A 26,574-nucleotide genomic window follows, 5' to 3' on the forward strand; every position below is an offset into this window, starting at 1 on the left:
GTACATCTGGACAGGAGGAATCCGCCATCTTGGAGTGGGCCAAACTCTTAAGACACTGGGTCCTTGAAAAGGTGTTGAGCGAAGACAAAATGATTTCAAAGGCTTGGGCACAAAAGACTGGCAAATGGAGAAAGCCCTGTAGTTGTGTTCTGCAAATCAAGCAGAACAGACACTGTGTATAGAGGTCTTTGAAGGGAATTTGCTTTCCGCACTCGCACTTACCCCCTCCTAGCCGACATCTAACAAATTCAGCAAAACAATTTATATAAGTGAAGAAAAGTTCCCCAATAAAACACTTACCTGCTTTTTTTTCCAGTAGCTACTGTATTAATGACCACTCAAAGATCAGTCCAACGGATGTGAGGTTTGTATTCGGGCTGGTAGTGAGACAGTCTAGAGATTTACATTCATATGTGTGCTAATACATCCCTACGCTTAAAGCTGAGGTCAGAAGTTAGAACTATGATCCAGAGAAAGTTAAGCTTTGGTACCCCTGCTGGATGTCAGCAGTGAAAACCCATCTACTGCAACTGTGATGTCAGTCAGAACATCTGTGGAATTCATGAGGGTGTAGGGACGGCCGTCCTTGGAGTTTGCAACTACATTTTATGAGTCTAGTAACCAAGATTCTGATACTTTAGATTTCCATAAAGGAAGCTGATACTTTAGATTCCCATAAAGGAAGGAAAAGAGAGTTTCCCTGCAATTTTCTGAGACAGACTTAGGGGGTTGGCAAGGACAGTCAGAAATTGTTTATTATAATTGGACCCTTGTAATCAATAGAAGTCTCCTTGCCATTTATTTTTAAAATGACCCTTTGCAGAGATCCATTTGGATTTTGATGGCTTATGAAAAAAGGTTTCTGAATTAACCAAATAATTCCTTTGAAGCTTAGCAACTGGACAGAGAAAGAGTTGCTTAGCACCTTATATAAGTTTTCCTCTTTCATCTAACTTTTTAAACACATAAGAAGAATTTCCTAACAGCAACTCTTTACCTAAGGGTGTATTTTATAGTTGTCTTTTAACATCTTCTGGAAGAGAATGTTATTTTAATTAATCATGACTCCTCATAACAGTGCCAGTGGCAGCTAATCTAGAAGCAGTATCTACAGCAGCATAACCATTTTTAACTGTGTGCTTAGCTACCTACCCGTGAGAGAGAATCAAACACATCCAAGAGAACAGATTTAATATCAGAATTAGGAAAGCTAGCACAATAGTCTGTCCCATATCATTCACAATGGCCAGCAGGTACTCTGTCATGTGAATGTCACAGTGAAATGCTCTGACAGACAAGAAGGCCAAAATTCAGACCTTTTTACCATATCTATTTAAGGCTCTACTGCCTTTGTTGCAAGGAATAGGACTGGAAGTGGGAAAGGTCAAAGTTCCTTTGTCCCCAAAGTTCCTTTGTCAGAATCATGCAAAATGACAGCTGCATCAATTATGAAATTTGCATAATGGTATTTATGGGAGACATGAACTCTAAAACCGGTTTTGTTTTTTAGGGGCTGGAGGATGGAAATTTAGGGAAAATGAAGCAGCCAGACATTCATCTGCTAATGCTCCTAATACCAGAGGGACAGCAACAAATTTGGATGTGTCCACGTTTAATGCTTAGTAAGATCTTCTCTGGGAACCCGAGAACTCTCTACCCTCCCACTGAAAACATCTCTTCACTTTGGCAATAGTATTCCTGAAGGAAATCTCTTCATTAGAAGAAATCAGAGAATAATGTATCTTTTGCATCTGATTTAAATTCTGAAGTGGAAGGGATCGGAGATGCATAATCTAGACCCCCTTGGTTTAAATCAGTCTCTGTTTTAAGGAGTAGAAACTGAAAAAGGCTAACTAGTTTGAAAACCTTGAAGAGCTTTGAAAAGGTCATGTGCAAAGTTAAACCAGTCAGCTGTTTTTTTGACAAGAAAGTGTAATATCGGGTGAAGAAATTTATTTTGCATGCAGAGTATGTTTACATGGAACAGCTAGACATATAATCTTAGGGACAGAAACTGAGAATCTAACTTCCATTAAAGAGCTCTGGATGTCGTCAAGAATTAATGAGATGATGAATCCCTTCTTTGATCACAGTCAACACTAACCTAGGTTCTTCCTTCTCAGCTAACTCAGCAGTATGGTAGCCTCTAAACCTAGGTTCTCCCTTTTCAGCTAACTCAACTTGGAGTGGTATGGTTATGGGGATGGCATGTTTTTTCAAAGACAGGATACCTATATCAACTTCTGTCAACACTTTTTAGTTGCTTTGATAGACCCTTGGAAACACTGGATGAAGGATCAGATTTTATATATAAAAGACATGCAAATATAAAGGAAAAATCAGAATTACAGGCACCAAAAGCAGATGGTAGTACAAGCAATAGAAAGGGACTAGGGAACTGTGGCCACTGAAGACAGTGTTAAGTTCACCTATAAAGGGCCAAAACTGAAGCATAACACATTCAAAATTAACTCATACTTAATGGGAAATACACATGACAAAAGGAGTGAGATTTTATGTTTCTCTGATTACTGTCACTATTTTTATGTGGGTAAAACAGAGAACCACATGTAAGCATATTTATGAACACAGTTATGATACAGAAAATAAAAAGGACAATTGTGCACTTTTTAGACACAAAGTGCAGTGTAAATAGTGCTCCAAGTTATTGTTTGTTGTTCATTAGAATGTTCCCACCCAACAAGGGTTGCCAGACATCCCTATTTGGGCGGGACTGTCCCGAGATCAGCAGCCTGATCCTGAGTCCCGCCCTGCCGGTTTAAATCCCAGCCAGCCTCCGCTTTGTTTGTTTTTTTTTTTTTTTTTTTTTTTTTTTTTAATTGTCCCATATACCTGGCATACGGGCCAATCAAAAATTGCTAAACACGGAGCTTCTTGTGTTCCGCATTAAACACGAGAAGCTCCGTGTTTACTGATTGGCCCATGATATCTGAAACCAATCAAAAATCGCTAAACACGGAGCTACTAGCGTTGAATGCGGAACTGCAATGCATTAAACATGAGAAGCTCCGTGTTTAGTGCAGAGCTACTGAGCGAGCTCAGTTCTTTAATGTGGAACTGTGTTCCGCATTAAAGACCTTTTTTTTGGTCTTCACTTGCCGTGAGAGACCTTCTTTTTTTTTTTCCCCCTACCTGGGGGGCTGGAAATCTGGCAACCCTGCACTCAACCCAGGGGAAGTCCACTGAAACTGAAATTAAAAGTAGATAGAGTTGACCTGGAAGCTGCAGCTTAATGCAGGCCAATTTCCTGGGATAAATGACATCATATTTATTAACAGTGTGTTAAAATTAAGATATGTCAAATTACGAACATCAACAAATGCAGAAGTTCTACTGTGTTATGTGTGCTTTCTATAAATACCTATCTGCTTTTAAGCTCCTTGGATTGAAGGGATGTTAAACTAAAAACATTACTTTTACTTAAATGTTACTTTTCTTAACTGTTTGATTTGTATTTTAAATAATTTAATTTTTATTTTACCTTAGTGGGTAAGTGCACTTTAAACCTAGGTAGTGGTATAGTCATTTGACTAGTAAATGGGTTATTTAAACCTGTGACATCTTGGTAAAACTGTCCTGATTTTTTTGGTCAAAAGCACTTAATTCTAAAAAAGTTCTTTATTTCACTACCTTGTGGAATAGAGTTGGGTAGTGTAACTTGAGGTGCTTATGTGTTTCATTTTAAAATTATAATCAGTAAAGGCTTTCATTCTGACACAGTAACATAACTTCACCAGACTGGTTATAATCAATCAATTACAAGATTAATTAAATATACAATCACAACAAATCACTTGATCTAAAATGACAACCCAAATTCAAACAAGCCACTAATGTTTTAACTTTTCTTAAAATTACCCTTAAAATTGATAGCATCATTTAAATCAGTTTTGGTGTCTGCTCGAAAAAGTGTTTACCAGTAATATTCTTTACAATTCAAAAATGTTTCTACATTACCACCCCTTGGACTGTTAGTCTTGCTCAAAGAGGGAGGAGGCCAAAGGAGTAAAGTGATTACTCTGAATTCAACCACCAAGACTTTGCTGGGACTCAAGGGATCACTCAGTGAGCAAGCAAGGTACAGCCTTGTTTATCCACAACTCTATGACAGTCAGCGTGCAAGCTCTGAGATGCACCACTTCAAGGCGTTTGCTGGGATGTGCTTTCCATAATGTTCTCAGCATCAGCTGATGGCAGACGACAGGCTGACTACTTATTAAAGAGACAGTCTGTGACTACTGAGGAACATAAAGCCACATCATAAACAGACTCTGAAAGACGAAGCACTGGTTAATGTCTAGCCTCTGGATACTCTTCTCTGTTGCATCATCATAGACCCTAGAACATGCAAAGGACCATATGCTCAGCAACCCCACCACTGCCATCTTCCATACGATGTTGTAGACCTCAAGCTTCTCTCCGATTACTGTGTGTGTTGAAAATTTGAATAATAAAACTGTCAGCAATGCTTTATGTTACGGCTCCTTTTTTAGTTAGTATAGTCAGCGCTAGTGGGTTATTGATTACTGCAGAATCACCAAGAAGATTTTACCATTTTAGGAAGGGAATTCAGGAACTTTCTAAGACAATTAGGTCTGATGTGCAAACAGTGCGAGTGGCAGAAAAACTGGAAACTGCAGCAGCTAGATGTATACCCCTGCCTGCCATGTGACATCAATATGTTTACTGGCTAGATTGTCAAGTGTCCGAGTGGAAAAGGTAGTGAAAAGTTTGCAATGTGCAAGGCTGAGAATATGAGAACACAAAATCCTAATAGCTACCCATGAAAGAAAGTCTTGAAAGTCATATTGCCAGATTTTCTGCAAAAAAAAAAAAAAAAAAACAAAGTTGTTTATGCTAATATCCTCAGGATACGAGACAACTGATGTAAATGCTTTCAAATTAATAAACAAGTAGAGAGAATTAATGGTTGAAGTACTTTCTCTTGTCTCGTCAGTATTATGAAGACCAACTGGAAAAGACATTTTAAGTATTTAGGTGGACTGATACATGGACCATTTCCAGCCATGCCTCAGGCCTACAGGGTACAAAGTTAGAGCAAGTACAACATATACAGTGTAATATCCAAGCAATGTTTTCATAAGGCAAATACAAAGCAGAACAAAGAGGAAAGCAGGTAAATGACAAAACGAAGGATTAAAGGTTAAGGACTGCACATATTAATTATGACACTTAAATAGTACACAATAATTTAAATTACACATTGCAAGCCCATTAGTAACCAAAGTCATTAAATGTTGAAAGGCTGGGATACCACACCATACTGAATTTAGAGTTTGATACTGATATAATTTTCTTTATAACATTAACAAGAAGAAAACATTAGCATGATCTTATCCAACATTGTGTCTGCTTCTACAACTACATGTTTTTAATGACAGATTCTGCACTCTACATGGCTTTCATTAGTAAAGACTGCAAATAAATGACCTTACGCACCTCTGCTCTAATTCATCTTTTGACTGCATTTCATTATGTAACTGTTCTTCAAGTTCATAAATTTTTTTCTGCAGATTTTCCAGCTTCAAAAAGACAAGGCAACAAATTATATAAATGTTAATATGTCAGAGTTTACAACATATTCTCAAATCACTAGTTACTGACACAAAATAAACTGAAATGATCATGCTAAGTAGGCATTTTGCCAAAATAAAAAAACTGATCATTACTCAGTTTCAAATTCTCATGGGAGGAGCACTCCCAGTGTCCCCACATGCAGTGACTTTACCACCCATATCTACTTACTTAAATATTACCACTGTCAGGTCACAGTCTCTCAGAAGGGAGAACCCTCCCCTACTTGAAGTGATCTTTCCCCATGTTTCAAAATGCCAGATCAATATTCTCACTTGGGTAAACTGTAATTGACTGGTGAGTGTTTTAGTGAGTTATTATACCCCAATCATTCAATATACTCTGCACAAATTGCAAGCTACTTCCTTTTGAACTCAGTAAGCATATTCAAGGGTAAGAAAATAGCTGGTTTTGTAAAAACTAGGCTAAAAATACCAGCAACTAATAACCAAATACCAGCCTTCTGGCATAAGAGTAGGGCATCAAGCTGCAGTTCCAGTGACCTGAAATCAACCAGTAACTGGTAGGGTGCAAGATCAGCTGAAGAGCGTATGACTGAATGTTCAGTAATGAGTACGTCTTGGAAGGAAAAAGGGATTTGTACCAGTCATGTACCATGTCTTGGTGAAGACCAAAGGTTGAGAACATCACATATTGCAAAAACTAGAGGAATCTGCAGGCTCCCTGTACTGGGCAGAACACAACTGCATGCTAGCATCAACATATGCAGATGCTCATAATAATAATTAGGGCATGTTAAAAAACAACTGCCTAGTCACAGTGTGATGGACCTCCGCATCAGACGGTTATGCAGTGGATCAATAGAAAGGCCCTCCATATGCCGATGACCTGCAGGTTTTCTTCCCTGGTCATGATGTCCCACCAACTGAATGAATAATCAGTGCTCTAAAAGAAGAGTGGGAACCAGAAAAGAGCATATGGGGAGATGTGGCATTCTGACATTGGGGAGGGAAGGGATGTATGTATGGGATGGGTGTGCAGTGTATGGGGAGGATGAGTTGAAGGGTGATTTGCACAAAAATTTTTTTTACATAAAACCATATATAACCCTCACACTCCTTCTCTTCTTATGCTCTACTCCAAACACTGACTTCCAAAAAGTCAAAATGTGACAGTAACAGATTTGTAAAAGCCTAAATGGCTAAAAACGATAAACCACCAATGGTGTGAAAAACAAGAAATGACATGTAGAGAAAGATTAGTGATATTAACTCTGCTTTCCATTACCGTAGATCAGATACAGTTATAATGTAAAATAATAGCTACATTTGTAAGCTACATACCATACACTGCTTTACCCACTACTGTTAAGAATTACGATAACAAGCAAAACTCAAACTCTTCCAGATCTTTGTCAGTGCATTAATACCCAGCTGCCTCATAATCACATGCACTACATCTAAAACTGTCTTATGTTGGCAACTTCTGCAGGAGAAAGAAAATGTAGAGATAAGCATTCTATAATAAAATTAGAGAACTTCACGCTGGGATTCAAACTCACCACCCACACATACTAATATTCACTGAAGCTTGTTTAAAACTCTTTTTTCAAAGATGAATAAACACACTTCAGCATATACAATAAGAAATAACTGAACAACTAAACATGCTGGAAGAGTAGCCATCACGTCCCCTAACATCCCAGACATAGCAATACACCTCAAACAAAACCCAAAAGTTTATATCCGAAGAGCTAATAAAAACCTTCCGTTAATTAAACCCACAAGGCAATATGCATAACAGCTGTAAAAATGCCTCCAAATAGAAACAATATTAATACAACTGAAATAATCAACTGAATATCCATCAATGCTGAGCAGGAAATCATTCTTCTCGATGCTCTCAAAATAGATTCACCTGATCAGGATACTAACACCTCTCCCTTAAATATCAATATATTCAAGTCTAATCTAAGCAATTAAATGTCCAGCAAGATATAAAACATCCAGGCAAAAGCAGCAAATTGGATTGCATACTAACCACTTACCCTAAAAATATAAAACAGGCAGGAATCCTCCCTGATGCACTTAGTGACCACTATCCAACCTATGTAATCAGAAACTTCTTAATCATTAAGGACCTGTACTTAAACTTTGTTAGAAACCTTACGAACTTCAACAACGACACTTTCAATGAGACCCTGAAATACAGCAACTGGACCCACTAAAACCACTCTCACTAGATGATCCTATCTCATATTTCAATACCAACTTGCTGCAAGCTTTGAAGCAACAGGTACCTATGCAAGATAAGTGGGTTAAAGTGATAACTGCACCCCTAGCAAGCACAAAAAGCAATTTATGAAAATAAGGGAAAATGCCTGGAATAAGAAGAACAAAGACAAATGCCAAAGAAATTACCCAAACTAGTGACAAGTAAGAAATCTTACTAAAAACAGGTTAATTTAGACAAAGAACAATTACACAACAGCACAAATTCGTCTGGGGAAAATTCAGTTACTGGCCAGTAATTACACTGCTTGGATACAGGTAAAGATGAAACTTGGCAAAAGTAATATGAAATCAATCAGAAAAGGAAGAGAAACAGCTCTGGCTGAGAATACTGCAATTACTCAATGAAAAGCAGTTAAAATTTCAGCTTTGGCTGAGGAGACAGCTTCCAGCTGTTTAGGTGAAAAAGGAATAAATTAAATATGCTCACAAGTGTTTAAAAATAAGTGAAACACTGAGGGAATATAAGTCAAACAAGAAACACAGAAGAAGCTTTAACTAGCTATTCGGATAAACTGATAAAACTGCAAATATCAGAGGATGAAGTGGGGAGAAATGCTTGCCTGAGCATGAAGCTTCTCAATGACACTTTCTGCTCTACCAGAGAAGCTGAAAGGAACAGACTGTGTTCATTTTATGAAAATAAAACAGTGTAAGAAACTTCTCTGTGTGGAAGATTTTCAGTCCATATATTTCTAGTTAATCACTGTATATTAATCAGATCAGACAACAGTAGTAGAAGTAGAGAACGTAAACTCGTCTTAAGTCAAACCAAAACAAAAAGTAATAATAGTAATGCTGTACAATTATATATTTTCTAAGTATTCGAAAGTAATCCAAGCAAGGCAGGCAGTCTGTTTCCAGTCGAAAATCCACTGGATTTTGGGCTGGATTACTGCTACTACTTAGTAATGCTGTACAATTATATAGTTTCTATTATTACTTTTTGTTTTGTTTTGATTTAAGACGAGTTTTCGTTCGCTACTTCTACTACTGTTGTCTGATCTGATTAATATAGTGATTAACTAGAAATATATGGACTGAAAATCTTCCACACAGAGAAGTTTCTTACACTGTTTTGTTTTTGGACCCACTACACTTTACTGGGTTGTTCTCAGACTTCGGGGATACCACGGCGATTATTTGCATTTTATGAAAATACAAACTAGCAACTGGACTGGTATTTCCACAGCAGGATCTGTTAATCGAGAATGGGCACATTGTTTGCATGCCCCAAATCTTGCCAAGGTAAAACAGCCTACACCTATGTTAGTAAAGATGCAATTATACCAACATAAACAGTCACTCCTGACAAAACTGTGGTTGAAGGGAAATTATTAAAAAATGGAGACAGCAGAGTGCTTGTGGAAAAAAATAGTATTCACTGTAAACAAGGTATAAGAGAAAGACATTTACTTCGGCAATCAGAGAGCAGGACAGGCAGGTGCGAGATTCAAGCTGCTGTATCAGTCTTTCTTAAGAATATTTTCCTGGAAGATCAAAGACATTTTTGAATGTAGAACTAGCTAAGTAAGACAAAGTTTAGCCGACAAAGACTGAGCCAATAAGCAGAAGGAGACTCTGTTTCTCATTCTTCTGACAGTAGCACAGCACATACAGAAACTTTTTCAGTGAAACCTTTGCCATTGCTCCAAAGGAAAATATTTGAGTGAGAGAAAAATACACAGGTGCTGACCTGAAGAACCAGAAGTACCTTGGACATGAACCAGAGGGTGGTGTTGGGAAATGCAGAGGACAAACTAGAGAGCTAGCAACACTGTAAAATGTGAAAATAAATGGGAGACTATAACGCATCAATCCTGTTAAATATAGGCGCTTGGCAAGAAGCGTCTGAAGAAAGACTAATTTTGTTGACTGAGTTAAAATGGTGGGTGGGCTGTAAAGCACATACCTCCACTTTATATCCTTAAAAGGACACAGAATGGACTGATGAAGTAACTAAGTAAAAAGTATTTACTAATTTTTGTATACAAATGATGTAAAATGCATGTTATACTGTAAAGCAGTCTGGTATGGAATGCAGTCAGAGGTATATTAAATGTGAGGTGGGGGTGTCTATCAGTGACTGCTGTATCAGCAATAAGGCAAGAGAAAACTTAGTTGTAAGGTATCCAAGCTTTACAGTATAACAAGGTAAGAAAGGCAAGCAGCAAGTTAAAGTTTATACAATGGTGTGCTCTCGGGTTGCTGGGGTGGGGGATATAAAGTGTTGACACAGTGCATGTAGAACCAAGTTAATAATGTCCCATTTTACATAAGTGAATATCTAGAACTGGATTATGCAGCATATACTTTTTAGGTAAACAGGCTTGAAAAATAAGATAAAATGATGGAAAAGTCATGCAAAATGCTAGTTGTTTCTTGTAACTGTAGAGTCATTAGTTGTTTTCATTATTTTTAACAAATGTTTTCAGTAGGAGACAAGCAGTTTACAGGTCCAAGCAATTATTCATGAAAAGGCTGAGCAGTGTGTTCGAGAAATTTACAAAGATTATTTTGTGCAGCTGCAAAGTCATTCACTACTTTTACTTGGAGACTAGAAGTCTGCAGGAGCATGCAGTTATTTATAAATTGGCTGGACACTATCTGCTTTGTAAAGTGTATAACATACACTATAATTAACACTTAACGGTGCAATGGTAAACTGTTCTGTGAAAAATAACTGAAGTTTTAAAATGTGGTAAGTGAATAAGTTATACAGTGCAGTTGAGTAAATAAACTTATCATACTAGAAATTTTTCTAATATACAACTGTTGTAATAGCCTAAACTAATTGGGGTATATCTTGTGTAGGAAAGTACCACCAACCAGCTTTTCAAAGCTTCAGCACACCTTCCACTCAGCCTGACAGTGACTCAAGCAGACACACAAAGAGAGCAGGTTGGGTGCCAAAAGCTTCAGAATCTAGGGAGGCTACATTCCTGAAAGAAAAAATGCTAAGAAAGGAAAATGAAAAAGTATAACATGTGTAACTATATACACAACGGTCTATACATCCACACCCTGGCAACACATAAAAAACAAAACAAAGGGGTGGAAAGAGAGAGGGAGGATGGCTATTGCAACAGTGACCTATGACAACTACTATTATGGTAAGAATACCATGCAACATTAGGTTCAAAAACAGATCTCTGATGCAGCAGCCTAAGCTATTTCAGTAGATAATTACAGATTAGAAACATATAGAGAGGAAGAAGGAATTTGAGAAACCAGGAGCCCCTAGAGAACTGTCCTAGCCAAGCTTGTTATGGACCTGGAAAATAAAACAAGTCTGTAATGTTTTGAGAAAAAATAAGTACAGAGGATGACGTTAATGGCTCCAGACTACTACTAGAGTCCATCCCTTTCCAAAATGCTGCAGGCACAGCAAAAGCCCTGGTAGAGGGGGTCATGATCCTGTCTGGAAGTGGCTTGTTATGGTGAGAACAGCAAAATGAAATACACAAGATAGTCATCTAGAAACTGTTTAACACTGCTTGTCCTTTTGTCTTACTTTAAAAGGAGAAAGTTGATCAGCCTTCCTGAAGGGTTTAGTTCTATCCAATTATCTATCTGAGCTTCCTTTGGACATCCAGAATTATGTAGGATTCTTTCTCCTTTGTTTTTAGGTTCTGGAAAGAATGCAGAGAGATTAATAGATCAGTTCAGGGTAATCCCAGAAACCACTTTAGGCAAAAATGGAGCATTTGTTTTCAAAGAAACCATGTCCTTGTGGTAAATGATAGAGTTGGACTCGTCATAAGAGCTTATAACTCAGAAACCATTCTAGCAGAAGCCAGAACAAAGTAGCACAGTTTCCCAAGTAAAAACATCAAATCAGCATAATGAGCGGTTTCAAACGGAAGTGGTGTTAGCTTTTCTAACACTAAATTAAGATCCTAAGGAGAGATTTTTTTCTAGGTGGATGGATAAGTAAAACCCCTTTCAAACACTGCCTGAATTAAACAGGTAGAAAGGGGATATTCCAAAGGCAAACAAGCAGAAATAGCTGAAAAATTAATCTTGGCAAATGAAAAAGAAAGGCCAGAAGACAATAACGCACATGAATATTCTAGTACCAGGGTACTGGCATCTAGACTGTAAATGGATACTGGTTCTTAGCATGACACCAATTAGAAAAGTTCTTCCTCTTGCACGTACATAATTTTCTAGGAGCATTTTTTTTAGTATTCTTTAGTACCTGTTGCACACCCTCATAGAAAAAGGACCCCAAATCTATCATTCAGGTAATCCAAAGAAATGTTTTCAGGTTACTGTATAGCCAATAACCCTTGTTTTGTGTAACTAAATTCAATCTTTGGGAAAGTTTGCTGCAATTTCCCTTGGTCAGTCTCAAAACAAGGGAGAACTACTATTGCCTGGAACAAAGGAAATCAATCACCCTATCTTTGGGAGAAAGTATCTGTAGTATCTGTGGAAAGGCACACAGAGACATTCCTTTCCACTGGAATGGGACGGTATGTCTTCCAGACCGGTTTTCCAGAATTCCTGAAGAATTTTTTTTTTAAATGTCTGTTTTCAAAGAGGCAAACAGATCTATTTGAGGTTTCCCCACAGTCTAATAAATTCCTGGAAGATTGCCTAGTGTAACTTCCATCCCTGAAAGTCTGTCCCGGTTCTGCTCACCTTGTCTGCTACAATATTTTGTTACTATGGAATGTCTGTGGCCTGAAGAGTCAAAATGAGTTGAGGTGCTATCCCCAAGACCATCATAGCAAGTCTGCAAAGACAGGACGACCGGATACCCTGATCCCCAATTTGTTTATATACTGTATCACTGTGGTCCATGTCTGTGATAACTTGAAGAGATCCTAGAAGCGAATGGAGATTGGTTTCAATGTAGATGTCCGATAGATATGCAACTGCAGTCATAACATATGGGTTGTCCTGCCTCAGGCAGCCCTCGGTCGGCCGGATTCCAAAGTCTGGGTCCGACGTCGGCTGATGTCGCATTTCTCTCCGACGTCAGAGCGGCAGGAGTATATAAGCATCAGCCGACGCCATCTTCTTCAGTGTTTCTTGCCCCAGATGCCAGGTGCCCTCCAAGGAAGGCTGTAATCAATTTGGAAGACAAAAACAGGTTTCCAGACAAATAAATAAGCAATAAACAGATACACCATAACAGATATCCCCAGCTAGGATAACAGGGAGAGGAGTGGACCCAAGGAATAGAGGGGAAGGAGGGAGGGAAAACCCGACTGCAGTTGCATATCTATCGGGCATCTACATTTATGGTAGGTACAAAACTGTACTATGTCCTTCAAGAATGCAACTGCAGTCATAACACATGGGTTGAATACCATAGCTTAGCTGGGGGAGGTGGAATGCTCTAAGAAAAGGATGGTGAAGCTATCAATCCCTGCAGGACTGCCGAAGCAAAGCCTGCTCTGGATCTGGAATATAAAGGGATGTTGTAGTGTTTGGAGAATGTATGCACGGAGCTCCATGTAGCAGCTTCTAGAATGTCTTTTGTAGGCACCCCTCTTAAGAATGCTGTAGAGGTGGCTGTAGCTCTGGTAGAGTGTGGTCTGACACTGGCTGGTACACTCTTTCCATGGAAGGAATAACAAAATTTGATGCAATGTCCAATCCATTTTGAGATGGTCTGTTTCGAAATTGCTTTTCCTTGTACTCCAGGGGCGTAAGCTACAAAAAGCTGATCAGACTTCCTATTGGCCTTGGTTCTGTCCAGGTAGTAGCGAAGTTGTCTGTGAATGTCCAAGGTATGCAACAGTCTTTCCCCTTTGTTCTCAGGATTGGGAAAGAAGGTAGGCAGGTGAATTGCTTGATTTAAAGAAACCCTAGATACCACTTTTGGCAGAAGGCTAGGGTTGGTTCGTAAGGAGACCCTGTCTCTATGAAAGGTTATGAACGGTGGTATTGCCATTAGGGCCTGTAATTCCGAAACCCTTCTTGCTGAGGTAATTGCCAACAGGAAAGCTGTCTTCCATGAGAGAAACTGTAAGTCCACAGAAGCTGCTGGCTCAAAGGGGGGTAGAGTAAGTTTTTCTAGGACAAAGTTGAGGTCCCAGGCTGGTACTGGGGCCTTTCTTGGTGGCTTGATATTCTTGATTCCTCTAAGAAATTGCCTTAACAAAGGATGTGAGAACACAGGTGGATCAGTGTTTTATCTAGCTGAAATAGCTGAAGCATGTATTTTTATAGAAGAATATGAGAGTCCATTCTGTAGCATATCTGCCAAGTATTCCAGGATGAGTGGGATGTTCAATAATGATGCATCATGACCCTTGCTGGTATTCCAAATGCTGAATCTCTTCCATTTTGCTGAATAAACCTTTCTGGTGGATGGTCTGCGGGCTTCTGTTAATATCCGCTGAACTTCCTTGGAGAGATAGATTGAGGTTATTCATGGAATCTCCCAAGCTGTTAGCTGGAGCGTCTGAATGTTGGGATGTACCATCTTGAAGTTGTTTTGAGTCAAAAGATGGGGCCATTGGGGAAGGGCCCATTTTTTGTTGTGGCATATGCTCCGTAGTAGTGGGTACCAGTGTTGTCTTGGCCAGTCTGGAGCTATTAGGATCCCTTTTGGCTTCTCTGCTTTGATCTTTAGTAGTACTGTGGTCATCAGTGGCAGAGGTGGGAATGCATAAATTTTTAGGAAGTTTCAGTTGAATGAGAGAGCATCTGTTTTCCATGCTTGTGGATGATATGTCCTCGAACAGAACTTTTGTAGATGATGATTGAGGTGGGAGGCAAATAGGTCTACTTCTGGCCTGCCCCATGTCGAGGTGAGTCTTATGAAGATTTCTGGATGTAACCTCCACTCGTGGGGGTCTAGGAAATTCCTGCTTAGGCTGTCCGCCAGTACATTGTCTTTGCCTGGAACAAACTGGGATTGCAACTGTATGTTTAAGCTCAGTGACTTTTCCCAAAGATTCATTGTCAGTCTGCAAAGGGGGTAAGAATGGGTGCCCCCCTGCTTGTTTATGTACCACATGACAGTGGTGTTGTCTGTCCGTATTAGCAGGGGGCCTTGCTGAAGTTGTCGAAAGGCCTCGATGGCATGCATTACTGCCAGCATTTCTTTTTGGTTGATATGCAGATGTGTTTCCTTTGGAGACCATTGTCCTTGAATACATCTGCCCTCCATGTGCCCCATCCAAGGTCTGAGGTCTGTGGTCATTGTTTGTGTTATTTGAGGTTTTTTGAATGACATACCTGTGTTTGCCTGGCTTACCGAGGCCCACCATAGAAATTCCTTTTGTAGGCATGGAATGAGCGGTATGGTTGTCTCTAGGTTGTTGCTGTGTTGAGACCATAAACTTTTTAGGTACCATTGAAGCTTTCTCATGTGTAGTCTTGCTAATGGAACCAGGAAAATGCAGGATGCCATGTAACCCAGGGCCTGTAGGAATCTCCTTGCAGTCATCTGGGTGAGCTTTGCCAAACCTTTGAAATAATGAGTTAACTTCTTTTGCTTGTCTTCTGTCAGGTAAGCCATTTGAGAGGTTGTGTCTAGATTGGCTCCTAAAAAAGTTATTTGCTGGGATGGCTGCAGTCTTGACTTTTGGAAGTTGACTGTGTATCCCAGAGCTTGTAGCAATTGAATGGCATAATCCAAGTTTTTTGTCAAAATCAGTTTGTCGTCCGCTTGTATGAGGCAGTCGTCTAGGTACAGGTAAATTTGGATCCCCTGGAGCCTGCAATGAGCAATTACTGAAGCCAGGCATTTTGTAAATAGTCTGGGCGCAGTAGATAAGCCAAATGGCAATGCTGAGAATTGATAATGCTCTGGCCCTGCAAGAAATCTGAGGTATCTTCTGCAGCTGTGTCTGATAGGGACATGCAGGTATGCCTCCTTGAGGTCCAGAGTAATCAGCCAAGACCCCTTGCCCAGCATGGGAAGGAGTTGCTGTAAGGTCAGCATTTTGAACTTTGGTACTATGAGAAAGGTGTTTAATGCGGACAAATCCAGTATTGGTCTCCATTGAGTTTCTTTTCTTGGAACAAGGAACGGTCTTGAGTAAAACCCCTGGCCTTGTTCTTGTTGTGGAACTTTTTCTATTGCATTGATCTGAGCAAGCAGAGAAATTTGCTTGATGGCCTCTGCCCTCTGGTTTTGCGGTAGGTTTGGCATTCCTTTTTTCCTTGGTAAGGTATGAAAGTGGAACCTGTAGCCTTGGTCTATAATGTCCAAAATCCATTTGTCCTTTGTCAATCTGTGCCAATTGTCTGAAAACAGAAAAAATTTTCCGCCCAAGGGAGCTTCTGTTTGCTCTTTGGTTAGCGGAAGTAGAGGAAAGTCATTGGGATTGTCCCTGTGGGGCAGGAGAAGCCCTGTGTCACTTCTTTGGTTTGCTGGTTGCCATTGTCGTCCCCTGTAGGAACCTTTGTATTGTCCTCTTCCTCGGCCACGCCTGTTTTTGCCCCTTTGAAATCTTTCAGTATTAGGAAAGGACCAGTTTTTTGAAGGCCAATTCTTGCTGAATCTGGGTGGCTGAACCTGAAGGAAATCTTTGACTGTCTGAACTGACTTGGCTTTTTCCTCAATGGTCTTTAATACATCTTTAGCATTGGCACCAAAAAGCTTGTTCTTTTCCAAGGGTGCATCAAGAAGTTTTGCCTTAACATGATCTGGTAGAGGTTGTTCTTTTAACCATGCATGTCTACGAATGACCGCCCCTGTCATAACTGCCCTACATGAAGCTTCCAATGCATCATATCCACACTGAAGAAAGTGATTGCTAACTTGTTGAGAGTTATGTACAGCCTCCTGCAAAGACTTCCTATCTAAAGGTTCAGTAGAGGCCAAAGTTTTCTGTAAATCATCTAACAGGAAATCCTGATATTGAAACATATGAAAGAGACAATTGAGAGCTCTCATAGATAAAGTAGTGGAGGTGTAAACCTTCTTCCCCCATCTCTCTAATGACCTAGCTTCCCTGTTGGAAGGCAAAGGATTTTTGGAGGTGGTAGCTGAAATCCCTTTCGGCCCCTGTGAAATAGTTTCTAAATCAACAGCATGGGCCCTAAAGAAATGAGAATGTGTATCAGGGACTCTATAGTATCTGTCCGGCTTGGCAGGAGCAGGAGGAAGAGTATCAGGGGTAACACTGGAGTCAGAGTATAGATCATCCAAAACATCAAGCACAGAAGGTATAGCTAAGGGCCTGTGTTGGGGCTTTTTAAGGAAGGTTCGAAGGCGCTTTCTGTAATCAGAATATTCCTGGCCTTGCCACTTAAAATGTTCCCTCATGGAATGCAGAACTTCCCCAAAAGAAATATCCTCAGGAGGGGAGGCCGAGGGGATGGAGTCCTCTGCATCTGAGTCCTCGTAGGTCTGGAAAGGCTCTTCCTGGCTATCGGAGTGGCCAGAGGCCTCAGAATCCTCATCTGAAGGGAGAGGGTCAGTGGGCTCAACCCTGGGCCTCTTATCAGGAGGAGGCTGGGATCCTCTCTCAGGATGGGCCTAGGAACCTCTGATCATGGAGATCAAGTCTGCTGCCATAGTCATGATTTGTGTTTCAGGAGTAGGCTGAGGTAAGGCTTTAGCAGTAAGGTGCTTGGTCTTGCTGGCTGCCTTAGCACGTGTGTAGGCCTTGATAGACATGGACATGGGAGGCCTAGCAGCTCCACGTGCAGGAGTGACCTCTGCATCTGAGTCCTCGTAGGTCTGGAAAGGCTCTTCCTGGCTATCGGAGTGGCCAGAGGCCTCAGACTCCTCATCTGAAGGGAGAGGGTCAGTGGGCTCAACCCTGGGCCTCTTATCAGGAGGAGGCTGGGATCCTCTCTCAGGATGGGCCTGGGAACCTCTGATCATGGAGATTAAGTCTGCTGCCATAGTCATGATTTGTGTTTCAGGAGTAGGCTGAGGTAAGGCTTTAGCAGTAAGGTGCTTGGTCTTGCTGGCTGCCTTAGCACGTGTGTAGGCCTTGATAGACATGGACATGGGAGGCCTAGCAGCTCCACGTGCAGGAGTGACCTTATCCACAGCAATGGTCTCGGGCATTTACTCGGTTTCAGTCTCGGGAGGAAAATCAATAACAGGCGTTGGTGTGGTCTCCGGTATCGGAGGTATCGGTAATGCGGTGTCTTCGGTTCGCAGCGGTGAAATAACTGCCTCAGAGGGAACCGGGGCACTCGCGGTAGGTTTTGGCGTGGTGTCGGTGGAAGACGCGGGCCGAGGATGTCGGTCCCGGTCTTTTCGTTTTTTAGGAGTCTGCGATGTCGGTAATTCCGACGGCATCGTGTAATCGAATTTTTCGCCGAAAAAGTCTTCAGCGAACTTCGCCCGGCGTCTGAGAGTGCGCTTATTGAAGCGAGCACAGGCAGCACAGGCCGAGACGTCGTGGTCTGGGCCAAGGCAAGGAAGGCTGTAAGAATGAAAATCCTTATGAGGTATTTGTTTACCACAAGACAAACAATTATTAACTTTTTCAGTAATTTCTGACATCAGCTGAGGCAAGAAAAGGTCCCCATCGGGATACTTAGCTTTTTTGATGACTTCGGATCGAAGAATACAGGAGCTGACCGACCGGCACTTGCGAACTGCTTCTGCTTCGGGCACCGCGCGGCAAGAAAGACTGAAGAAGATGGCGTCGGCTGATGCTTATATACTCCTGCCGCTCTGACGGAGAGAAATGCGACATCAGCCGACGTCGGACCCAGACTTTGGAATCCGGCCGACCGAGGGCTGCCTGAGACAGGACAACCCATATGTTATGACTGCAGTTGCATTCTTGAAGGACATTGGGTGGCTCCAAATTTCTGTGTCTGGCCTCATCCACCAAAGAAGGACCTGCTTGCAAGTGTTGGTTATCTGAAGCTGAAAATATAGTGGGTGATAGTTCGGGAACCAATGAGACAGAAGAAGCCATTGGTGAATTTGCATGTGCAGTTTCGCAAGAGGCACTATTGGGATGGAAGCTGCCATGGATCCTAGGACCTGAAGAACCTCTCTCGCTGAGACTTTGTTTTGAGAGAGTATCACCCGGAGCTGAATCCTCAATCTCTGGAGTCTGAGCTGGGAGAGACACCAGACAGGAACGGGTGTCAAAGACCGGTCACATGAATTATATCTGCTGGCCCAGAGTGAGGTTGGATTTCTCCCAGTACACGGTTATCCCTAAGACTTCTGCCAGACAAAGGGCATATTGCAGGGCTGTTACCAGAAGAGGCTTGGTGGGGGCAGTGAGGAGCCAATTGTCCAAATATGGAAACACCCGGAACCCTTGCAGTCTCAAGTGAGCTGTAACCACTACATTGCACTTTGCGAACACTCTGGGGGCTGTAGAGAGACCAAACGGCAGGGCAAGAAGCTGGAAGCGAAGTAGACTCCTGGAGCGTTTGTCCATTTTGAAGTGCTAATATGCATCCCGGAGATCTATCGAGTACATCAAATCACCCTCCCTTAAAAAAGGGGAATGGACTGAACCATGACCATCCAGAATTTGGTTTGGGCAAAAGACTTATTTAAACTAATGAGATCAAGAATGGGTCTCCAGTACCATGCATTTTTTGGCACCAAAAAGAATCTTGAGTAAAATCCGGATCCGCATTGGTCTGGTGGGAATAGGTGGATGACTTTTTTTTTTATACAGCTTTGTTATTTCTGAAGCTGCTTTTTCTCTCTGACTGGGTGGAAAGTCTGGGAGTTTCGTTGGAAGTTTTGGATAAGTGATGAGGGGAATCATGTAACCTCTGGTAATGATATTCTGCACCCAACAATTGGTGGTAATAGAGAGCCAGGCAGCTTGGTGCAGAAAGAAAAGACCCCGACTGCTTCCAGAGGAAAGCAATTGGGCCGCTCTTCAGGAGCGCTGGTAAGGCTGCCCAGAGAAGGAATCTCTAGGGCCTTGGTTACGTGGACCCCCTCTGCCTCGATAATGGTGTCTACCAGTGTTGTTACCCCCTTTGCCTCTGGGGGCATCATCACCATGTGTAGCACGGAAAGGACCCTGAGATTTTTTGTGCCACATCTTCCCACTCCTCTGGTTCCTGGAAAAGGAACGTTGAGGACTGGTGAAATGTAGACCTATGGCATACAGAGTCTTACCATCCTGCTCACACCTGGCCAGTGTCCTTTAACTTGGAGCCAAATAGGGAAGATGCTTCAATGGGAGCATTCAGAAAGGAAGACTTGAAGGGATCCGTGAGGTCACAAATGCGCATCCAGGCATGGCGTCTCATAACTATGCCTGAACCCACAGCTCTAGCTGCCCCCTCGGTTGCATGTGAAAGCAACCTCATGGACGAGTTGAAGATAGACTCCAGGGTTGCGAGCTGCAAGGCAACTTTGTCTCTTGCCACATCAGACACCTGTCCTGCGAGTGTTCCAGAGAGTTTGGAGATCAAGTCTCTTTGGAGCCCTGTAAAATGTGCCAAGTAGTTCAGTAAGGCAAAAGTCGGTGATGCAAAGAATCTCTTCCCCAGTCTGTCCACGGCCCGGGACTCTCTGTTGGGCAGGTGGACAGAAGGACTCTCTTCAGCTAAATGCTTTTTCGTGGCTCCCACCACCACCATAGCATTAACAGGTAAACCTCTGGACCAATGTGGTTGTTCCTCGGCTGGAGAAAGAATCTTGTCGGGTCTCCGAGCGATTGCCTCAACGGAATCAGGGTTCTTCCAGGCACGCTGCACCATGGGCTGGACTAGCTGTTCTGCAGGCGGGGTCACCCAAGAGGTAGATGACCGGGAATGGAAAGCCTGCAAAAACACAGACTCCTCGGAAGAAGGGTTAGTGAGCTTCCAGTCACCCCTCTGGTGAGATTGTGGGAAACCTTCATCATCATCGAAATCAGTGTCCTCTGTTGGAGACTCCTCAGGTGAGTGTACGTGCTTCCTCTTGCACAATCTCTTCTGTAGAGGCTCCTCAGTGAGGGCTTCTGAGGAGGACTCAGAAGAGTGGGTACCCTGTACGGGGGGGGGATTCCTGTGGCTTCCCTGCCCGGTGTCCCGGGGGTGGCCTGTGACAACTGTAGCTCAGGGCGAGAAAACTGGGATTTCCGACATTGGCAGAATACTTCCAGAAGCAAGTGCCCTCTCTATTGCATGGAAAGCAGGTCTGCCGGAAGAGGGATGGAAGCCCATAACCGAGAAGGATAATCTCGGAACCGGGGTCACACCCTGCTCCATTGTACCTACTTCCAAGGATGAAGCCTCAAGTTGGATTGGTGCCGACAAAGCTCCTGGCACCGAGGACAGGGCCGAAGAAACACTTGAAACTGTACCACGAACCGAACAGCCTGCAGCCCAATCATGGGGTTGGAGAAGGACTGGTTCAACAGGAACTGAAGACCAAAGAGACGGTCCCGGAGCCACAGTGAGGTCCACTACCGGCACCAAGATGAGAGGTTCCTAAAAGGACATCAGAGCAGGAGGCTTTGGAAATGGAATGGTCAAAGGAGGAGAGTAGGATGGAGTCCGTGGAGAAGTAAACCCAAGTCCTGACTAAGAATGGGTTCTGGAAGGCATGGGTATCCCTCTGGCTACCAACAGCTGATCCACAAGACGCACCACATCAAGTTCTGAAAGGCTCCTGGTGGATCTAGGGGATACTCCCGACAGGGAGTCAGGTCGATCTAGGAACGGGCTTATACACCTGGCCTAGAAAGAGGTCTATGGATGGAGAGTATCGGGTCAGTGGTGTGGGATCTACCAGCACTGATGTCTCAAGTTTGGAGACAGGAAGCAGTGGGGTCAAATTCGTTCTTGTCGGGGCTGTAAAAGACCTCGGTGCCGACGGGGGACTTGGAGCCGATATGGAAGGTTCAATCGTTACTGCAGAGATAGGCACTGAAGGTGTGCACTGTGCTGAGGTTGCACTCGGTGCGAAAGTCATAGTAGGCGAGGTGAGGTCCACATTCGGTGCGTGAGGCAGTATCGGAGCCGAAGCTGACTCAGAAATACTAACAGTCGTAGTACACGGAGCAGACAAGGTTGGTTCCTATAAGGCAGATTTATGCTCCAAAGAAAGTTTTTGCACTTTAGGTTTCACAGACTTACCCTGGTCACCCGAAGTTGAAGAGGGAACGAAATGGGGCCTTTTGTTATCCTTCCTAGGAGGGGTTGAGACATTGCAGAAAAGGCCTCTGAAAAGGGCGACTTATGTAGGCCCTTTAGAATTAACTTATTCTTGCGCTCATTAAAGAGTGCGCTGACTGAAACTTTGACAAATCACACAGGGAGGTTGCACGGAAAGATAAAGCACCCCCAAGCAATAAACACAATCATCGTGAGAGTCACTATTCGGAAGTTTACCATTACACGAAGTACAATGCTTGAAACCAGACGTACCCTTCTTATCAGACATCATGAAAAGTTAAACACAACAATCCGAGTCTTCACAGAAAAATGTAAATTCTACTTTCTCTATGTCTAAACTATCTAAATGCACATAGTATTTATCCAGAGAGTCAAATAAGTACAGTTTTGTACCTACCATAAATGTAGATGTTCGAGTGCTCATACAGCTGCAGTCATAACAGATGGGTTATCCTGCCGTCAGGCGGGTCATCGGTCGGCCGAATTCCAAAGTCTAGGTCCGGCGTCGGTTCTCGTTGCTTCCTCCCTGATGTCAGTGTGGCAGGGGTATAAAAGAGGCAGCCAACGCCATTTTCTTCAGTTTTTCTTGCCCCAGATGTCAGGTGCCCCCAGAAGGAAGGCAAACATAACGTTATGCAAAAATGCAATGTTGATAAATCAAAAACAGTAGTTGCAAGCAAATACACCATAAAAGAGTACCCCAAAAGGTTATATGAAAAGGGTTTGGCATAAGGCCTGTCCTAAGAGGGGTTGGAGGGAGGGAAACCTGGACTGCAGCTGTATGAGCACTCGAACATCTACATTTATGGTAGGTACAAAACTGTACTATGTTCATCGTGCATACAGCTGCTGTCATAACAGATGGGTAGAATCCCAAAGCTAAGTAAGAGTGGTAGGCAGTAAGTGGAACTAGGAGGGGGTAGGATGCCCTGCAGGACTGCTGTGGCAAAGCCCGCTCTAGATTTAGAGTATAGTGGGAGGGGATAGTGCTTGTAGAAAGTGTGCACTGAACGCCAGGTGGCTGCTTCCAAAATATCCTTGGTAGGGACCCCCCTGAGGAAGGCTGCAGCGGTAGCTGTGGCTCTGGTGGAGTGGGATCTGATGCATGCAGGCACAGTTTTTCCATGAAATGAATAACAAAAGCGTATGCAGTGGGCTATCCATTTTGAAATTGTCAGTTTGGAAATGGCCTTTCCTTGAGCACCTGCAGCATAGGACACCAAGAGTTGCTCAGATTTCCTGAATGGCTTTGTCCTGTCCAAATAATAACAAAGTTGTCTGTGAATGTCCAAGGAATGTAATAGTCTTTCCCCTTTGTTTTGTGGATTAGGATAAAAGGTAGGTAAGTGGATAGTCTGATTCAAAGCTATACTGGATACTACCTTTAGCATAAATGTAGGGTTGGTTCGTAAGGAAACTCTGTCCTGATGGAAAATGATGAATGGTTGCACAGCCATGAGGGCCTGTAGCTCCGAAACCCTGCGAGCTGAGGTGATAGCCAGAAGAAAGGCGGTTTTCCATGACAAGTACTGTAACTCTGATGAAGAAGCTGGCTCGAAGGGAGGAAGGGTCAGCTTTTCCAATGAGTTGAGGTCCCAAGCAGGGACTGGTAGTTTCCTTGGGGGTTTTATATTCTTTGCCCCTCTGAGGAACTGCCTTAAGAGAGGATGGGAGAATAAAGGAGGATCTGTGTTGTATTGTGCAGAAATGGCTGAAGCGTGGATCTTGATGGAGGAGAAGGAAAGTCCATTGTTAACATCTCAGCTAGGTACTGTAAAATTTGAGGTATATTTATTACCCAAGGATTCTGTCCCTTCTTTTGATTCCAGGCACAAAATCGTTTCAATTTGGCGGAGTAGGCCTTTCTAGTAGAAGGTCTTCTGGCCTCCAAGATGACATCCTGCACCTCCTTGGAGAGGAGAAACTGTTGGGAAATCAAGGAATTCTCCATGCAGCTAGATTTAGAGTTTTGAGATGGCTGTGAAGAGTTTTGTAGTTGTGCTGGGACAACAGAAGAGGGACTAGAGGTAGGATCCATGGTGGGGAATGTGTCAGGCTCTTCAGGAGCAGATACCAGTGTTGCCTTGGCCAGTCTGGAGCAATGAGAATCATTTTCGGCCTCTCTGCTCTGGCTTTTAATAGAACTTTGGGCAGCAGAGGAAGAGGCAGAAAGGCATAGACTGTCAATGTTGCCCAATTGAAGGAAAGTGCATCCACTTTCCAGGCCTGTGGATGATAGGTCCTTGAAAATTTTTTCAACTGGCAATTTCTGTGGGTAGCAAAGAGATCTATGTCTGGCTGTTCCCATGCCTGAGTTATCTTTGTGAAAATTTGAGGATGCAACTTCCATTCGTGTGGATCTGTCATATTTCTGCTTAGGTTGTCTGCCAGTGTGCTTTCCTTCCCTGGCAGGAATTGTGCCTGTAGTTGAATTTTCAGTTCCAGTGCTGTGTTCCATAGGGTTATGGCTTGCCTGCACAGGGGGTATGAATCAGTTCCCCCCTGTTTGTTTATGTACCACATCACTGTGGTGTTGTCTGTCCTTATCAATAGCTGGCCTGGATGCAGTAGGTCTTTGAAGGTCATAATAGCCTTTTGCACGGCTAGCATTTCCTTTTGGTTGATGTGAAGGAGCTTCTCTTTTCGTGCCCATTTTCCCTGAATGCACTGATTTGTCATGTGTGCTCCCCAGGCATAGTCTGAGGCATCTGTTGTAATGATTTGAGTTGCTTGAGGTACACAGAAAGGAAGACCTGTGTTTCTTTGGCAAGCTTGAGCCCACCACATAAATTCCTTTTGAAGGCATGGAATGAGTGGTATAATTGCTTCCAAGCTGTGGCTGTGTTGAGACCATAAGTTTTTTAGGTACCATTGAAGTTTCCTCATATGTAGCTTTGCACATGGGATAAGTAGGATGCAAGATGCCATGAATCCCAGAGCCTGCAGTACTTTCCTTGCAGTTACCCTGGTGTAAGCTGCCATTTTTCTGAAGTATTGAGACAGTTGCCCTTGCTTGTCTGGCGTGAGGTAGGCCATCTGGGTGGTTGTATCCAAGTTGGCACCCAGGAAAATAATTTGCTGAGAGGGTATTAGTTTTGATTTTTTTTGTTGATTGTGTATCCCAGGAAGTTCAACAGTTTTATTACAAACGCCAGGTGCTGCAGAAGTATGTCCTAGATGTCTGCTTGGATCAGGCAGTCATCCAGATATGGGTAGATTTGTATCCCTTGTAGTCTGCAGAAGACGATTACTGATTCCAGGCATTTTGTAAACACTCTGGGCGCAGTAGATAAGCCAAAGGGCAATGCAGAGAATTGGTAATGGGTTGAACCTGCAAGAAATCTGAGGTATCCTGCAATCTTGTCTGATAGGGACATGCAGGTATGCCTCCTTGAGGTCCAATGTTACCAGCCAAGACTCTTTGCCCAGCATGGGAAGAAGCTGCTGTAATGTGAGCATCTTGAATTTTGGCACCTGTAGATATGTGTTTAGGATGGATAGGTCTAAGATAGGTCTCCAATCTTTGTCTTTCCTTGGTACCAGGAATAGTCTGGAATAAAACCCTTGACCTTGTTCTTTTGCAGGTACCTCTTGAATTGCTTTCATGTCCATGAGAGCTGAAATTTGTTTTGTGCCTCTGCCCTTTGATTTTGTGGCAGGTTTGGCATGCCTCTCATTTTTGGAAGGGTGTGAAAGTGGAACCTGTAGCCTCTGTCTATAATGTCCAGAATCCATTTGTCTTTTGTAACAATATGCCAATTTTTTGAGAATAATGTCAGTTTTCCGCCCAAAGGTGCTGCCATTAAAGCTTTGCTTGGCAGGTGTAGGGGGAAGTCATTGTGTCTGTTTTCTAAAAGACTGTGATCTATCTTCTTCACCTCTTGGGGGTTGGTGCTTGCCACTGTCTGGCTCTGAAAGATCCTTGAGGTTGCCCTCTACCCCTTGGACGCATGTATTTGCCTCTTTGAGGTCTGTCCGTGGCTGGAAAGGACCAATTTTTTGAAGGCCAGTTTCTGCTGAAACGTGGCAGCTGTACCTGCAGGAAATCTTTCACTGTTTGCATTGATTTCGCTTTTTCCTCCATTTTCTTTACCACCTCCTCTGCTTTAATACCAAACAATACATCTTTTTGAAGGGGTACATCTAATAATTTAGCTTTGACATGATCTGGTAAGGTTTGCTCTTTGAGCCAAGCATGCCTACGTATAACAGACCCCGTAACAGCAGCTCTACATGAGGCCTCTAAAGCATCAAAACCACACTGCAAGGTATGTTTACCCACTTGCTCTGCACCATGCAACAAATCCTGCAACTCTTTTAAATCTGGTTGTTCTGGTTGTGTCATTTTGCTTTTCAGCTGAGATATCAAAAACTGTTGATACTTTAACATATGGAACTGACAGTTTAATGCCCTCATGGTTAAAGTGGCCGAGGTGTACACCTTTTTCCCCCACCTTTCTAAAGATCTGGAATCTCTCTCTGAAGGTAATGGGTGTTTTAGCAGTAGAGGCCTTAATTCCCTTGGGACCCTGTGAAATAGTTTCTGGGTCAGCAGTATGGCTTTTATATAGGAACTGGTGAGAATCTGGAACCCGGTAATACCTGTCTGGTTTAACAGGAGCTGGAGGCAAAGAATCAGGATTAAGGCTGGCTTCTGTGTACACATCATCCAATATATCTA

The 26,574-nt window shown here is 42.7% G+C and overlaps 1 protein-coding gene across 1 annotated transcript in view; it reads right to left on the minus strand.

The window, feature by feature from the left end:
• ROCK1 (Rho associated coiled-coil containing protein kinase 1) overlaps positions 1 to 26,574 on the minus strand; it is a 4,526,103-nt gene that overhangs the window by 2,111,128 nt on the left and 2,388,401 nt on the right. Inside the window, exon 12 of the mRNA XM_044065727.1 lies at positions 5,478 to 5,564. Within this exon, the coding sequence (XP_043921662.1) occupies positions 5,478 to 5,564 (87 nt within the window). The remainder of the gene's footprint in view (positions 1 to 5,477; positions 5,565 to 26,574) is intronic.

This window comes from Protopterus annectens, chromosome 3.part0 (genome assembly GCF_019279795.1).
Source record: "Protopterus annectens isolate FY-2018-M chromosome 3.part0, PAN1.0, whole genome shotgun sequence".
Taxonomy (NCBI): domain Eukaryota; kingdom Metazoa; phylum Chordata; order Ceratodontiformes; family Protopteridae; genus Protopterus; species Protopterus annectens.